Source organism: Lutra lutra, chromosome 7, assembly GCF_902655055.1.
Source record: "Lutra lutra chromosome 7, mLutLut1.2, whole genome shotgun sequence".
Classification (NCBI taxonomy): Eukaryota; Metazoa; Chordata; class Mammalia; order Carnivora; family Mustelidae; genus Lutra; species Lutra lutra.
Genome location: NC_062284.1, coordinates 132960458 through 132978646, shown reverse-complemented (window position 1 = coordinate 132978646; position 18189 = coordinate 132960458). Strand labels below are relative to the sequence as shown.

Sequence of the window (18189 nt, the reverse complement as noted above, 5' to 3'; positions counted from 1 at the left end):
TCTGAGCTGAAGGCAGTCGTTTAACCAACTGAGCCACCCAGGCTCCCCAGATTTCTCCAATTTAAACAGAAGTTTTGGTTTTTAGTGTAGTTCATTTTAGCAGTATTTTTCCTTTTTGTTAATGTCATGCCTGTCATTTTAGTTTGGGTTATGATAATGTCAAAGCTGTAGTATCTTAGAACTAAGTATTAAATTACTTGATATGTGACTTGGACTGGTTGAATTCTTTCCTTCCCCCACTTCTCCCTCATGGGGATATCGGAATATCATTATTGGTTACATAATAGAAAAAATTCACACAAAGTGAGACCGTGTTTTCTGCAACTCACTGGTTTCCTGATTTGATGTGTAAGTTTTCTGACAACCTTATTGAGTGATGCATTTTTAAATGTGTTATCATTTGTCATGTGAAAATCCTTGGAAAACCACTTTCCTTGAAAAACCAAAGCTTCTTTAACTCTTTGTTGACTAACTTGGGCACCATGTGACAAAGATCTTGCATAATGAACTAATAGCCGAGTTGATGCATATAATTATTTTAGAATTGGAAAGGAAAGAATAAGGAAGATTTTAGTCTCACGTTAGTAATTAAAACTTCATCACTTTATTATAAAAGCAGAAGACATCTTTTTGAATGTGTATGGAAACCATTATGGCTAGTAGCATAAGAAATACAGAGTACATTTGTTTTTTTTTTTTTTTTTTAAAGATTTTATTTATTTATTTGACAGAGAGAGATCACAAGTAGACAGAGAGGCAGGCAGAGAGAGAGAGAGAGGGAAGCAGGCTCCCTGCCGAGCAGAGAACCCGATGCGGGACTCGATCCCAGGACCCTGAGATCATGACCTGAGCCGAAGGCAGCGGCTTAACCCACTGAGCACCCAGGCGCCCCTACAGAGTACATTTGTAATGTAAAATGGAAACAGCTGATCTAAGCAATGGAGAATTTTAAGAATAAAGTTGTTTGGGTGGGATGTGAAAACCATAGGGAATTATACTCGAGCCACTGATATCAGTTGGATTATTAATGTCTTATCTAAGTGCTGTGCTTTATAGACCTTACAGTTTGACCCTGAGTGGGAAATCTACCCTGTGCAGTGAATTATTTTTAGAAACAGTTGAGCCTACTAGATAGGTTTCTTTTGGGAAATAGTTTTAAAACTTAAAAAAGAAAAAGTAACTTCATGGGGATTGGAACTACATATTGTGAAAATGAATCCATGTCAAATTCCCCAGTCAACTAGAAAGAAAAGCCAGCGTGAAAAAGGAAGTGCATTGCTGTAAAGATGCCTGAGAAAAAAGAGCTGGTTTGGGCATCTTTGTCGTGACGGTTTAGGAAATCACTGAAGCACTGTACACAATCTTTAGTGGCTTACTGTCCAGCATAGTTTTTCTTTTTCAATTCATAGACCTTTTGTAGAAATGAATACCCTGTAGCTAACATAAAAACATGTGAGCAATGACTTTAAGTCCCTTGTTTCATGGTTCCAAACATGTCCCCTCAGAGAGTAGTATGATCATTGGCCTCCCTGTGGACATTTTGTGAGGTTTGGGGGGGGGGTGGTTTTGTATGTGTGTGTTTTTTTTGTTTGTTTGTTTTAAAGATTTTATTTATTTATTTGACAGATCACAAGGAGGCAAAGAGGCAGGCAGAGAGAGAGGAGGAAGTAGGCTCCCTGCTGAGCAGACAGCCCGATTCGGGGCTTGATCCCAGGACCCTGGGACCATGACCTGAGCCGAAGGCAGAGGCTTTAACCCACTGAGCCACCCAGGCACCCCATGTGTGTGTGTTTTTTTTAAAGATCTTAATCATTTATTTAAGAACGAGAACATGCATCATTTGGGAGGAGAGGGAGAAGCAGACTTCCTGCTGAGCAGGGAGCCCAACTTAGGGCTAGATCCCAGAACTTTGCAATCATGACCTGAGCTGAAGGCAGATGCTTAGCCAGCTGAGCTCCCAGGGGCCCTGTGAGGTTTGCTTTAAAAAAGAAATTCTTAAGAGGTCAGATTCAGGGAATTATAACTGTATTTGATAGGTTGAGAAGCTTAAGTTTGGTTTACAGAAAGCTTTAGAAGGGTATACTATCTTATTGTAGTGAACAACTTGTAGGAATTGCTTTTTCAAAATATAGCTTAAGAAGTACCCCTATTTGGGGCGCCTGGTGGCTCAGTCGGCTGAGTGTCCGACTCATGGTTTTCGGCTCAGGTCATGATCTCAGGATCCTGGAATCGAGCCCCACATCGGGCTCAGCACTCAGCATAGAGTCTGCTTGTCGCTCTTCCTCTGCTCTTCCCCGTCTCTCTCTCTCTCACTCACACATAAATAAATAAAAATCTTTTTTAAAAAGTACCTCTATTTGAAGTATCTAAGGTTAGTAGAAAGAAGTGATGGCCTGAATATGATATAAGAGAAAGAACATTAACTTGGAGATGAGTAGGTAGGAGCCAGATTATAAATAACTAACAGGTGAGGGCAATACAGTGATTAAGAGCTTGGGTTCTGGAATCCTACAGCTTTATTGTGCACATCAGTCCCACTTACTCAACTTTCTAAGCCCTAGTTTCTTTGTCTGTGGAATGGAGATAATAACCTTAGAACAGTGGTTCTCAAATGTTTTGGTGTCAGAATTTCTTTACACTCTCAAAGATTTTTTTTTTTTTAATTTTTTTTTTTTAAAGATTTTATTTGTTTATTGGACAGAGAGAGATCACAAGTAGGCAGAGAGGCAGGCAGAGAGAGAGGAGGAAGCAGGCTCCCCACCAAGGAAAGAGCCCGATGTGGGGCTCGATCCCAGGACCCTGGGATCATGACCTGAGCCGAAGGCAGAGGCTTTAACCCTCTGAGCCACCCAGGTGCCCCACACTCTCAAAGATTTATGGTGACCCAAAAGAGCTATTGTTTGTGTGGGTTAAATCTGTTTATATTTACTGTTTCAGAAACTAAAACTGAGAAAATTTAAAAATATTGGGGCACCTGGGTGGCTTAGTCGTTGGGTGTCTGCCTTTGGCTTAGGTCATGATCTCAGGATCCTGGGATCCAACCCTGCATCGGGTTCCCTACTCAGTGGGGAGCCTGCTTCTCCCTCTCCCATTCCCTCTGCTTGTGTTCGCTCTTGCTGTCTGTCAAATAAATAAATAAATAAAATCTTTTAAAACATTTATTAATAAATTTTAAAATAGGAATATGTCCATTACATATTAACAGAAATAACATTTTTATGAAGAATTACTATTCTAAACTAAAAAATATTGATAAGAGTGGCATTTTTTTACATTTTTTTTTCCCAATTTCCTTACTGTCTGGCTTGATAAAAGACAGCCTGAAAAAGATTTTCATATCTGCTTCTGCTTTCAAAGTGTTATATCTTATGTTAGGTAAGCTCTAGAAAACTGCACTGGTCACTTAGGAGAGAATGAGTGGAAAAAGGTATCTTAGTATTATGCATATAATTTTGGTTTCACAGACCCCCTGAAAGATGCTTAGTGATCTTTAGGATCTTTTCTGACCTCACTTTGAGAGCTTTTACCTGAGAGTGTTATTTTTATGATTTGATACAATATCATGTATACAACTTTTTAGCATAGTGTTGACACTTAAGTGCTTAAGAACAATCAACTGTTATCGTTGTGGGAACGTAAGAGAAATTTTAAGCATAGTAGGCATGTGATCATATTTACATTCTTAAAAAAATATCACTTTGCTAATATAGTAGAAGATGTATTAATAATAAAAGGAATAAGGTAGAGACAGGGAGAGACAAGTTAGGTTTCTTCAGGAAGCCAGACTAAAAAGGTAAGCCTTTGAACTAAGATAGTAGAAGTGGAAATGGAAAATGAAGGACGGGTTCTAGAAATCTGGGTAGTGGAATGGAATGTCTTAGTAACTGACTGGTTGTATTGGGTTGAGGGAGTTCTGGGAAGTAAGAATGAGGAGTCAAGAATGACTCTTAGGGGTGCCTGACTGGCTTAAAGTGCATGCAACCCTTGATCTCGAAGTTGTGACTTCAAGCCCCATTTTGGGTACAGAGATTACTTTAAAAAAAAAAAAAAACTTAAAAATTTTTTTCCCCTATTTAGCAATCTGGTAACTAGGAACATTTAAAAAAGAAAGAAAGAAAGAGATAATGACTCTTAGTGTACACCTTAAATTTGCACAGAGTTATATTTCAAGTTTTAAAAAAATGACAGGTTCCTGGCTTGGATAAATATGGGAAGAAGATCACCTTTGAGAAGAAAGATTGGAGAAGGGGGTGTCAGCTTGGCTCAGTCAGTTGGCAGTCTGCTTTCGGGTCAGGTCATGATCCCAGGGGCTTGGGATTGAGCCCTGCGTTGGGCTTCCTGCTCAGTCGAGAGTCTTGTCCCTTTCTCCCTCTGCCTCTCCTCTTGCTCGTGCTCACGCGTGCAGTCTCTCAAATAAATAAAATATTAAAAAAAAAAAAAGAAGTTTGGAGAATTCAGTTGTAAGTCTATGTGTAGGCAATTTATGAGGATCTACCCAGAAGATAGTTAAATGTATGGTTCTAGTGGCAGGAAATAAGAGTTTGAACATCATCAGTTTATAGGTTCTAATTAAAGCTATCAGTGAGAAAGAGATCATCCAGGAAGGATGTGTGATGTTAAAACAGAATTCTGGGGTGGTAGGCACATTCTGAGATGGTCTCTCTGATCCTTGCTACTGGTATTTATGCCCTTGCGTGATCTTATTATTCCCTTGAGTGTGGGCTGGATCTAGTGACAGCAGAAGTGATGGAATGCTACTTCTCTGATTAAATTACAAAAAAGACCATGACTTCTGTCTTGTTCTCCCTCGTTACCCTTTCAGAAAAGCAAGCTGCCATATTGTGAGTGTGGAGAGAAAAACTGGCTTGGGAATTATAAGAGCCTGGTCATTGGGAACAGACTTATTCTAATACTTACTAAACTTGACAGCTTATCTTTCTCTGACCTCATTTTCCTTGTCTATAAAATGGTAGTAATAATAATACCTATCTTATTGGGTTATTGAGAGGATTAAATTGGATGATGATTATAAAATGCCTAGTACAGATCTTCGTGACCTTAGATCTGGCCACAGATTCTTACATATGACACCAAAACATATAAGCAACAAAATAAAAAATACATGAATTGGACCTCATTAAAGTTAGAAACATTTATGCATCAAAGGACATTATTGAGAAAGTGAAATTTCAACCCACAGAATGGGAGAAAACTTTTGCAAATCATTTCTCTGATAAGAGGCTAGTACCTACACTATGTAAAAAACTCTTAAAACTCAACAACAAAAAGACAACCCAGTTAAAAAATGGGCAAAGGGCTTGAGTGGACATTTCTCCAAAGAAGATATACAAAAGGCCAATAAGCACATAAAAAGATGTTGAACATCATTAGTCATTAGGGAAATGCAAATCATAGATGCAATGGGATATTATTTCAAATGCACTAAGATGGCTATAAAATTTTAATAGTTTTTTAAAAACAGAAAATAACAAGTATTGGCAAGGATGTGGTGACATTAGAACGCTCCTACATTGCTGATGGAAACGTAAAATGATGTGGCCGCTGTGGGAAAATTGAGTGGTTCCCTAAAGGTTAAACAGAATTACCACATGACCCAGCAATTCTACTATTAGGTAAATACCCAGAAAAATTGAAGACGAATGCAAACAAATACTTGCACCTGTATGTTCGTGTCAGTACTATTCCATGTTAGCCAAAAGGTGGAAACAAACCAAATGTCCACTAACAGATGAGTGGATAAGCAAAATATAGTGTGTGTGTGTGTGTGTGTGTGTGTGTGTGTGTAATGGAATATTATTCAGCCATAAAAATGAATGAAGTACTGATACATAGTCCATCATGGATGAATCTCAAAAACATTATACTAACAAGGAAGCCAGATACAAAAATGTCACATATTGTATGATTCCATTTATATGAGACATCCTGGGTAGATAAACCCATAGAGACAGAGAGCAGATTGGTGGTCACCAATCAAGAGAAAGGACAGGAGATGGGGTAGAAATGGGGGTGACTGCTTTAATGGGTACAGGAATTTCTTTTGGAGTGATGAAGATGTTTTGGCATTTGATGTAATTGGTGATTGCACAATATTGTGACTATACTAAATGCCATTGAAATGTACGCTTAAAAATTTCACCTCAGTAAGAAAAAAGCATAGGATGGTGCTTGACACCTAGGAAGTTAGCCATAAATTCTAGATTTTATTATTGCCCAGTGTCACTTTCGTCATTGATTTGGATGAGTGACCTTGGGCATTAGTTTCCTCAGTGAAAAACAAAGTGGTTGGACTAGAAGACCTCTGAGATCCTTACAGCATTAAATTTCTATTATTTTAAGACATAGTATTTAATTCATTGTGTAAGGAAGACCAACTCTTAACTCTTCCTGGGTTTCTCCTTTACTCTCACGTTGCTGTCACACTGTACTGTCAAAACACTTTTTTTTTTAAAGATTTTATTTTTTTCTTTGATAGAGGGGGACACAGCAAGAGAGGGAACACAAGCAGGGGGAGTGGGAGAGAGCCTCCGCTGAGCAGGGAGCCCGATGTGGGGTTCAATCCCAGGACCTTGGCATCACAACCCGAGCTGAAGGCAGACGCTTAACGACTGAGCCAGCCAGGTGCCTTATCACAGCACTTCTGACACCACCTGAGAGTTTTTTTGTCCCCACACTAAGCAATTCTGTGACACCAGCTTGGTCTCCTACAACTGAACTCAATTCTGACTCGCTGGAGATACTGTCAGATCCCACAGCGAACGGGCTCAGTCCTGCAGGACTCCCCTCCCCCCCACTTCAGATACCAGTCGCAAGGCCCAGTTGTTAGTTGTGCATGTGACTGATCAAGTATAAATCAGATGTTCCCACAAACTCCTTCTTGGGATTGATTAACTTGCTAGAGCACTTCACAGAACTCAGGAAAAGTTTACTGTTAACCAGTTTATTATATAAGAATATGGTAGGGGCGCCTGGGTGGCTCAGTGGGTTAAAGCCTCTGTCAAATAAATAAATAAAATCCTTTAAAAAAGAAAATATGGTAAAGGATACAGATGTACATCCAGCTGGAAGAGGTGTATGGGGCAAAGCATGTGGAAAAGGCACAGAGCTCCCATGCCTTCTCTAGATGAGCTACTCTGCCAGCACCTCCTCGTGTTTACCAGCCCAGAAGCCCAACAGACCCTATACTTTGCTCATTTTAATGGAGGCTTTAATCACATAGCCACGATCAGTCATTAACTCCGTTTCCAGCCCCTCTCCCCTCTCTGGAGAGGGGAGTGGTATCAATGAAAATCCCAAGCTTCTAATCATGGCTTGGTCTTTCTGGTGAGCAGCCCCCATCCAGGAGCCCACCCAGAGTCACCTCATTAGAACAAAAGACACTGCTCTCTCCCAGAAGATGCCAAGGGATTTAGCAACTCTGTGTCAGGAGCTGGGGTCAAAGATTGAATATTAAAACAAAAGATGCTCTTAGGTTTCTTACCACTTAGGAAATTATGAGTTTTAGGAACTTTGTGCCAGGAACCAGGGGCAGGAACCAATATATATACTTTTTATTATCTCACATTCATATAACAGATATTTATTGTGTGCTTTCAGGGTACTGTGCTAGGCACCAAAGACTTAGCAGTAAATAAGAGAGATGGTTTCTGCTGCCACAGAGCTAACATTGTCGTGGAAAAGGCATTACACAAGTAATTGTTTGCTGATAAATTGTTTTAAGCACAATGTGGGGCAGAGGTCAAGTGGGCCATGATCGTTCTCCTGAGGAAAAGATACTTAAGTATGAAGAATGAATTGGAGTTAATTGAGTGAAGGAAAGGGAAATGAGCTTTCTAGAAGGAATAGCAATTCTGGTTGTGGGAAGGAATACTATAGGGTCCTTGCAAAGCTGAAAGAAGGCTAATATGCCTGGAATAGACAGTGACTGCTGAAGTAGACAAAGGCTGGATCATGTAAAACTTCTTGGTTGTATTAAGGATTTTGGACATTATCCTAAGAACAGTGGGAAATCATTGAAGGGCTTAAGCAAGCAGTGTTCAGCATCTGGCCACGTAGAGAATGGTATGGAGGGCGGCAAGAGGAACCAGGGACACCAAGTAGGAGTTCATTGCAATAGCCAAGACTGTGATGCTTAGAACTGATGCCTAGAGACCAGGGAGGGAGATCACGGAGTGTGACAGTGATTTAGGACAAAGTCTTGATTGATTTGCTCTGCAACATGAAAAAGGGGAGGGAGTTGTCAGCAAAGAGTCCCAGATTTTTCCCCTGATCAGGGAAATCAGTAGCACGTAAAGAACATTGGAAAGCCTTCTGATTTTGCTGAGATGGAATAGCAGGGACTAGATTCATGTTCCCACCTGGAACAATTTTTAATGACAAAATATATGAAACAGTGGTTTTAGGACACTGACAGCAGGCAACAAAAAACAGGGGTCTCTGAGAGATAAGTAGTAAATGAGATGAGCCCCATGATTGTCCCAGCTTACTGCTTCGAGAGTTTTCAAGATGTGCTTTAGGGAAGGGGATCCCAGGCAGAGATTGGCTAACTTCCTGAGTTGAAGAAACAGAGCTAAGAGTCTGGAGAGACCAAGGCAGCTGGCGTTCACGGGACAGAGTTCCAGAAAGGAGAAGGTTGCGCAGAGAGAGAATCCTGGAAATCTGCAGAGGGTCCTCTTAGAGGCTCTAACTGAGTACCAGTCAGCACATTCATGGGAGGAAACTACTTGAGGCTGAAGAGAGTACCATCTGAAGGGGTTGGGGCCAACAGTGGCTGACACCACAATCCAGGACTAGTGCCTAGTCCCACCAGCCAGACTGGGAAAAGCTCATCAGTCACAGGACTCAGAAGGGTTTTGCCTTAGTTGTGGTGAATGCATTTGTTGGAACTTCCCACACTGTACATTTCAAGTATGTGCAGTTCATATATGAATTATATCTCACCAAACCTCTAAAAAATAACAATGGAAGAAGAACAGATTTGCAAGAAAAGATGATGAGTTTGGTTTTTGACTCGGGGTTTGGCTTTCGATGTTAATTGGAGACATTGTGTAGGCAGTTGAATGTGTGGATGAGTGAGGTAGTTTTGTCAGGTGGCAGAGGCAGTTTGGAATGGAGTGAGGAATGAGTGGAAGATAGGAATTGTAAATAATGCTTTCAGAGTTCAGCAGTTTAGAGGAAGAGAAGGTGGTTGTCAAAGTGTATTGTTTGCTGTTAGACAGTAGACTTGTTTATGTTTAAATTCCGGTGGCAGAGGTGGGAGACACAGGTGAAAAGTGGTGAAGTATAAGTAAACATCCTGGGAAGGAGGGGCCAGGGTTTAGAACACAAGTGTGCTGGTCTTACGTTGGAAGGGAGAGCCACTGTGTTGTAAGCAGAAGATGGGGAGAACAGGTGATGGTGCAGGTCTGTGCATCGGTGGAAAGATGAGGGAGTGCCTGTGTGTTATATCAGAGCGTTTCCTTTTCTGTACCTCTCTAATTTAAATTGAATAAACATATCAGCAAGTGAAGAAGTAATTAAATATGCTTTTAATGTGAACAGCCACCAAAACTCCAACATGATTTAGGAATTAAGTTGTTTATTCTTGGAGTACCTGGGTGGCTTAGTTGGTGAAGCGTCCAACTCTTGATTTCTGCTCAGGTCATGATGTCAGGGTTGTGAGATCAAGCCTCATGTTGGGTTCTGTGCTGGATGTGGAACCTGCTTAAGATTCTCTCTCCGGGGGTGCCTGGGTGGCTCAGCGGGTTGGGCCTCTGCTTGATTCAGGGTCCTGGGATCCAGCCCCACATCGGGCTCTCTGCTCGGTGGGGGGCCTGCTTCCCCCCTCCTCCTGCTTCTCTTCCTACTTGTGACCCCTCTTTCTCTCTGTCAAATAAACACAATCTTTAAAAAAAAAAAAAAGATTCTCTCTCCTCTTCTGCCCCTCCCCCTTAAAAAAAAAAGTTGTTTATTCTTAAGGACACTGGTTTCTTCTTTGCCTACCCAGGCCATCCCACAACAAACAATCAGCCCAGATCCTGTCCCCGATCATCCAGTGTGTTTTGTTAAATACCACACTTGTGCTTTTCCTGGGTTCTGGCAATCTTAAATATATTCCTATTGTCAGCTTGGAATTCCTAAATGCAGCAGTGTTTCTAACTGAGATTTGGAGGATAACCAAGAATAAGATTTGTTTGTATTTACAAAGTGACTTATTTAAGAAGTAGACAGTGTTCTGGTCTTAAAGATCTTAGTTTGTGGTTTCTTATGCTCTTTAAAATAACATCTAATGTGGGGAAAATGGGTTCTAAAATGTAAATGCCCTGCTGGGTTTTCTTTAGGATAAAAACGGTCATATAGCATTGCAGAGGGATGAGAAATGGTGTGTGAAGTGCTTAGCAAAGGTCTAAGTAAAGAAAGTACACTGTCGTCCCAATGATGTAGCTGTATACACGGTTAGACGTCTGACCAGAGACTGTAAGAACCAGAGATACTGCTTATCTAACTGAAAATACTTGTTAAAGCCGCAGAGGTTTTTTTTGTGATGGGTATTTTTTTTTAAGACTTTATTTATTTATTAGAGTGTGGAAGAGAGGGGCAGAGGGAGAGAGATAAGCAGACTCCTTGAGACCCTGGAATCAAGACCTGGGCAAAGACAGACACTTAACTGACTGAGCCACCCGGGTACCCCTGTAGTGTGTATTTTTAAAAGTTAAATATGAGCTTTACTTTTTTTTTACCATTATAAAACAATACATATTCATTATAGAAAATATAAAGAAAGCAAAAATCCAACAAAATCACAGCGTCCCAAAATGGTAGTCACTTTTAACATTTTAGCAAACATTCTTCCAAGTCATCCAAACATCTCTAAGAGATATTATAGTCATGTACGTACACACACACACGTATGCATATAAATAGAAGTTTTACATGGATGGCGTCATGCTATTCTTGTTCTGTAACCTGCTTTTTACCTTAGTTCATTGTGGACATCTTTCAGTGTCCATGAAAACGTAGTAAAATCATTAGTTTTATGACTGTGCAGAATACCGTTAGATGGTTATTTACCTAATATTTTGTTAATTCTCTCTTAGTGGACTTTCAGGTTGTTTCCAGTGTTTCACCAAAGGAACTCATGCTGCAGTGAGCATCCTTTGCGAGATCAAAGTGAGTGGCGCATTTAGCACTTTTTTATACATATGGACAAAGTGACCTCCACACTTGTCCAAATAATATTTCTGAGAGCAGTGAATGAAAGCACTGTATTCCTCCAACTGAGCCAACCCCGGATATTGTTAAACTTTTTAATACTTGCCCATTTTATAGAAAAATTATGTTTCAGTATTTTTTACATGCATTTCTTTGATCTCTAATAAAGTTGTGTTTATTGGTCACATGTTTTCCTCTTGTATGAATTTCCTGTTATCATCCTTATCTATGTTTCTGTTGGGGTCAGGTTCCCATTTTTGAAGATTTTATTTATTTATTTGACAGATATCACAAGTAGGCAAGAGAGGCAGATAGAGAGAGAGGGAGAGGCAGCTTCCCTGCTGAGCAGAGAGCCTGATGCAGGGCTCGATCCCAGGACCCTGGGATTGTGACCTGAGCTGAAGGTAGAGGGTTTAACCCACTGAGCCACCCGGGTGCCCCAGCTTCCCATTTTTTAAGGGGAGGAAACTGAGGTCTAAAGAAAGGAAGTGACTTTCCCAGGGTCAGCCTGCAATTTAGGGAGAGATTTGGTAATCATAGCATGCTGGAGCTGGAGGGGGATTTTAGACATCAGTGAGTCCCAGCCCCCTGATGTTACAGATGCAGAGATAGGCCTAAAGATATTAGGTGACTTGACTAAGGACAGCTACACAGCTCAGGACTGACAGAACCAGGAATCTGAATGATGTGTCATGAAGAAGAGGAGGCAAGTAACATTTTTGAGCCTGCTGTGTTTCTTACATGTTTTCTCATTTAATTCTCACTATTATTTTAATATAGTTGACTCTTGAATAATGCAGGGGTTGGGGCGCCAAACTCTCCTGTGCAGGCAAAATCCTCATAGAACTTTCGACTCCCCCAAAACTTAATTACTAATGACCAATTTTTGACCTGAAACCTTAACCAATAACATAAAGAGTTCATTAACAGATATTTTGTATGTTATATTTAAATACTATAGTCTTAACAATAAAGTAAACAGGGAAAACAAAATGTTATTAAGGAAATCATAAGGAAGCAAAAAATACATTTAGAGTACTGTACTGTATTTGCCAAAAAGATATCCACAGGAAATGGGACGCCTGGGTGGCTCAGTTGGTTGGACGACTGCCTTCGGCTCAGGTCATGATCCCGGGGTCCTGGGATCGAGTCCCACATCGGGCTCCCAGCTCCATGGGGAGTCTGCTTCTCCCTCTGACCTTCTCCTCCCTCATGCTCTCTCTCACTGTCTCGCTCTCAAATAAATAAATAAAATCTTTAAAAAAAAAAAAAAAAAAAGATATCCACAGGAAAGTGTAGTTTAAACTCGTGTTGTCCCAGGGTCAGCTGTACTCCCATTTGAACGGATGAGGTGACCAAAGTTCTTCTGTTCAGAGAGCTTCAGGGATTTGCCCAGTCACACACCTAGTTATTTGCAAACCTGGACTGGAATTCAAGTCTTCTGATGCTTAATCCAGGGATATCATTTGCCTCATAAAGTTATAACAGTAGACATTTTTCTTGACTTCACTTAAATATTCATTTGATAACATATGATTTCCCTCTTGAGAACTTACAATACTCTGCCTCTGGGGGCGCCTGGATGGCTCAGATGTTAAGCATCTGCCTTTGGCTCAGGTCATGATCTCCAGGTCCTGTGACTGAGCCCAACATCCGGCTTCCAGCCCAGCAGGAAGTCTGCTTCTCCCTGTCTGCCTCTCTCCCTGTTTTTTGTTCTCTCTCTGTCTCAAACAAACAAATAAATAAATAAATCTTTAAACAAACAAACCAAAACTCTGCCTCTGTTTAACAGTTCTTATTTGATACTGGATACCAACCAAACACTTAGGAGCTAATTAAGGAACTTTTCGTTATAAGCAAAAACACATCAGAGGCCCCTGGGTGGCTCAGTCTGTTAAGCATTGGACTCTGTTTCAATTTAGGTCATGATCTCCGGTTCTTGAGATCAAGTCCCGCCTCAGCTCTGAGCTCTACGAGGAGTTGGCTGAAGTTTCTTTCTCCCTTACCCTGTGCCCCTTCCCGAGTGCTCGCTCTCCCACACGCGCACTCTCTCTCTCAAGTAAATAAATAAATCTTAAAAAAAAAAAAAAAAAAAAGGCAAAAACAGACCACGGTCCATGTCTTAGGGCTTATGGGTGAATAGATTTGCGATCCATGAGCTAGATATAACCTAAGTTTTTTATGGTAGAGATGTCTGGGTTGAAACTCTCAATATTTCCTTAGAACCATGTTTAGTCCATAGAGAGTAAAATCTTAACATGTAAAATGAAAATGACATGTGGATTCTCTGAAGTGTAAAATAGACATGAAATCATCAAGGGGTCAATAGGAACAAAATCGAAACCATGTCAGTTACATCCTCTGTATCTCCAAAAAAAAAAAAGTGCCTGTTAACTTTCATTTCTTGACAGGTCTCAGAATTTCAAAATCATATTAGAGCTAATTTAGTTGAAGCTTCATCCTACAGAGATGTACAGAGATTAGTATTGACTTCTGTATCTCTTTGCTGACACTGTTGGTTTGCTTCACTTGTGTAGAAGTTAGTTGGTAAAAATATGTGTTCTGCATTTCTACTTTCCAGAGAGGTCTTGTAAATGTTTGGGTTGATGTTTTTTAAACCTGCTAGTTTCATCTAACTCAGTTGGGGAGAAATGGAAGAGTGTAGCATCTGATAGAATCCTCTTTTTTTTTTCCCTTTACAGAGGATTTTATAGTCTTATAGAATAGGGGGGCCAACAATTAACTCATATTATTCTAGTCTTTAATCACAGAGCTCTGTTAAGTTGCATTATGTAAGAAATAGACATTATTTCTTTGATATTTTTTCTGATTTACTTTATTGGCGTAAGAGTTACACATTGATTAGCACTTATAGATTCTAGTAAAGTCAAGGGTTTTTGTTTCAGTTTGCCTTTTTTGTTTTTTCCCTTTTGTTTTTTCCTCCCCTCCTGTAGCTTTTGTGAATGGAAGAATATAAAAAAATCAAAGTTGGATGGTTTAGGGCAGTGGTATGGTTTAGCCACACCACGTTTCTGCCCATGCCAAGATGGCCATTAGCTCAGTCCACTCCTGAAAAACAAGTATCATCAGAAGTAATTCTTATTCTAGTATCAAACATAACAGTCCTTTAAAATCTCCTTTGGAATGTTGAAAAGAGATCAAATGAAACCTTCAGAATGGTTATTTACTGGGGAAGAAGAAGCCTCCAATTTCATTCACCCATTGTAGCTCCACTTTCTCATTTTAATGCTCGGTCCACAGTGGTGATGGTAAGAGATGGCAGTGGGAGAAGGGACATCACCTTTCCATTTATTGCTTGTTGCAATTTGGCCTGTTTACAGACAGAACTGCTCTGGGGGTTCTTCCAGTAGAGAGCGAAGGAAATCTAGGTAGCAGCAAGAAATCAGCATTTACACATGACCTGTGAATTGGCTAATTTTTAACCCACAGTTAGTTAAGAAATGATTACAGCCCGAGGAGTCATGACCTCAACTTTTCATCAGCTCCATTGGATTGTGCCTCAGTTTGGAAATGAAGGAGGTATGCGGGAAGTTTTAATTGTACCTGTGTGATTTATCCCTAGTCAGCTCTTTAATTTCTTCTGGCTGTCTGAGGTTTCCGACATGCTGTAAATTTCCCCAACTTTTTCATTATCTGCAATTTCTTTATGACTCGTGAATCGGAGTGGAGAGAGAGTATGGATTTACAGCGGAGATAAACATGTCCATAAAGTCTGTATCTGTGTCAGTAATTGTACTGCTGTCAGTGACTGTCCTGTTTTACAGACCTCTCTTGGGAAAGGAACAGGCTTCACTAACCAGCCACACTGAAATGCTTGCTTTGATTTGCATTAACTTGCTGGGAGATTAGGTAGGAATGGTGGGATAGAAATTGATACTGGACCTTGGCCTCTCTTGTTTATTTGTTTGTTTAAAGTCAGATGACATTGTGTTGGGTAACTGTGTATTGAAGATAGACCATGGACAATGCTCACTTCCCAAGTGAGATGCAACTTGATTGAGATGGTAGATGTGAAAAAAATCTCTTCTAACTTCTTGTTATATATTGCCTTTAAGATGACTTCCCATTTTCTATCACTGTTGATAATTAAACTTTCTATTTTCCTTTCATTAGTTCCCCCCCCACTAATGGTTGATTGATTGATTGATTGATTTACTTGACAGAGATAGAGAGCACAAGTAGGCGGGGGGGGGGGAGTGGGGGGGGAAGCAGGCTCCCTGCTGAGCAGAGAACCCGATGTGGGGCTCGATCCCAGGACCCTGAGATCATGACCTTAGCTAAAGGCAGAAACTTACCCCACTGAGCCACCCAGGTGCCCTTCCTTTTATTAGTTTTAAAGCACAGTATTTCTCTTAAAGAACATTCATTCCCCAAGTGGGGCCAGCTGGAGTTTTGGCAATGATTCCAACTGCCATGTCTTAATTCTCAGCTCTTAATGGCTCTTTGCTGATTGGTTGAAGTGGGGTGCCCTCAACCATTTGCTGTGAGAAAGGAAGTCTTAAATCATAGAGAAATTCTTAATATTCCGTCTTTAAAGACCCTTCAGGATTTCTCTAGTATTTTCTTAGAGGAATTGTGAAAGAAACCAAAGAGAAGTCCTTTAAAAATAGATGGAGAAGCAAACACACATATTTTTTCTTCTAGTACATTTTGTATTGGAGCACATCCCTCAAGAATCAGAACTGTCCTTGCGTACCCTGAACCTTCTGCGGGGCAGTTTAAAAGGATAGTAGGTGACACTACAGTTTAACAAAGAGAGGATAAGATGCAGCATGAATCTCAACCCTCAGTCAGCCCACGCATCTAAGTAATATGGAGAGTTATCTAGTTGGTTTTTCCGTACCTTTAACTTCTCTTCCTTCTTCTGCTTGCATTCTTTTTGCCATCTTTCTACCAGTAGGTGGGAGAGGGAAGATTAAAGGAGAAGATATGATACAAAATTGTTTGGCTTCTTTCCAGAAGCTGCGGTGAAAAGTATGGCTGGAGAAAATTGTGGCTAAAATGAAATGTGAAATTATCTGTGGTTTTAATTCTCTATCTCTCCTATTGCCATAATAGAGTTTCTTCTGACTCAGCAAGGGATAAACTACTTTCTTTGGGTGAGAGAAGTAAGCCCCTCAGGCCCCTTATTTGTCAGTCAGACTTTGACCTTTTTTAGAATAGGAGCCCTCTCCGCGCTCATTTTCTTCCTTCCCATCACACCAAGCAGTGTTCCTCACAGAGTACATGACATTTTTAACCCAATTCTAGTTTGGGAAACTTCTGGCATGTGGCTTCCTAGGTTTGATTTAACAAACATACATGATAACCTAAAAACGACCAAACAAACAAAACCCCAAGTTGTCTTCCTAACTTGGTGTTGTAACTTCTGGTTTTGTTTTATGAACTTAAAAAGTTTTCTTTAATGAATGCCTTATTGGAAGTGCTCAGCATCCATTTTGATGTAGACCTTCATTTTTTCTTTTGTCTTTTATCCGTTTTATGCAATCTGGTTGTCTGCACAAGTTTGGACTAGGTTAAGGAGTTTCATCTATATGCCTGCTCACTTGGTCAAAAGAATGAGAAGTCTAGGCCTGACTATAGAAATAAGCCTTCTGATTTCTCAGTTGAAAGGCTTGTTATTACTATGACTATCCCCTCTCAGAAAATAGTTTTGGAGGTGGGGAGAGTATAGTATTCTAGCTTTGCAAGGGAAGCACTTTTCTTCTGGTTGGAGGGAAAATAGTTTATGGTTGTCTGCTTCTGTTTCTGCTGCCGTCAGCTGTCAAATTCAGTAAAAACGGGTCTAATTAGTCAACAGTATCTCAGTGTTGGAGGATAATAGCATGGACAAAGAAAAGAGCAACACAATAAAACATTATTTGAATATGAATTTGTGTACCTGTTATTCGCTGAAATGGCTCCACAGCAGGAATCGATGACTTCGTATTAAAGGATTAATAAATGTAGGCACCAGAGAATGATTCTGGAACCTGTCTCCAGACTGAAAAACGACTTCCTCACTTTCCTCAATCAGGCTGAGAATGGAATCCAAGAGTAGCCAGGCTTGAAACTAAAGGGAGGGCTGGAGTATTGATCTGTTAACTGCTTGTAGAAGAGACCATTCTTGGGTGAAAAATCCTCAAGTGGTGTTTTACTTTTTAAGATCTCAGACTTCCTTGGCTTGTATAGATTAAAAAGTGTATTTCAGATTTCCAAGTAAAAGAATATTAATGCCACAAATAGGTCAAGAAAGAAGCTTCCTTTCACTAACTGAAGAAGATATGTCATTAAGCCTTTTTTTCTTCCACAGTTCTTTTTATGAAAACACATTTTAAATACCCCGTGAGCCTCCCACTGCCACACGTATGTATATGTATATATGTATGCATATACATGTGCAAAAATGTGTACTTTTAAAAATATTTATTTATTTGGGGCACCTGGGTGGCTCAGTGGGTTAAAGCCTCTGCCTTCGGCTCAGGTCATGATCCCAGGGTCCTGGGATCGAGCCCCACATCGGGCTCTCTGCTCCACGGGGAGCCTGCTTCCTCCTCTCTCTCCCTGCCTCTGCCTACTTGTGATCTCTGTCTATCAAAAAAAATAAATAAAATCTTTTAAAATATATATATATTTATTTATTTTTATTTTTTATTTTATTTATTTTATATTTTTTATTTATTATTTATTTATTTTAAAAAAATTTTTTAAAGGTTTTGTTTATTTATTTGACAGTCAGAAATCACAAGTAGGCAGAGAGGCAGACAGAGAGAGAGAGAGAGGAGGAAGCAGGCTCCCCGCTGAGCAGAGAGCCCGATGCGGGACTCGATCCCAGGACCCCGAGATCATGACCTGAGCCGAAGGCAGAGGCTTTAACCCACTGAGCCACCCAGGCGCCCCTATTTATTTATTTTTTAGTTTCTCCTTGAACTATTTGGACGTAAGTTTCATGCATCAGGCACTTTACCCCTCAATACT

At 40.2% G+C, this 18189-nt stretch overlaps 1 protein-coding gene across 5 annotated transcripts in view; it reads left to right on the top strand.

Annotated features, from left to right (window-relative positions):
* The window catches only part of LIN52 (lin-52 DREAM MuvB core complex component), a 142991-nt gene that overhangs the window by 32851 nt on the left and 91951 nt on the right, over positions 1-18189 (top strand). Inside the window, exon 6 of one of the 5 annotated variants that reach the window (XM_047737264.1) lies at positions 11097-11337. The exons of the other annotated variants lie outside the window; for them this stretch is intronic. Within the exon in view, the coding sequence (XP_047593220.1) occupies positions 11097-11149 (53 nt within the window). The 3' untranslated portion in view covers positions 11150-11337. Of the gene's footprint in view, positions 1-11096; positions 11338-18189 lie in introns of those variants that run through there. 5 annotated transcript variants of the gene reach the window in all.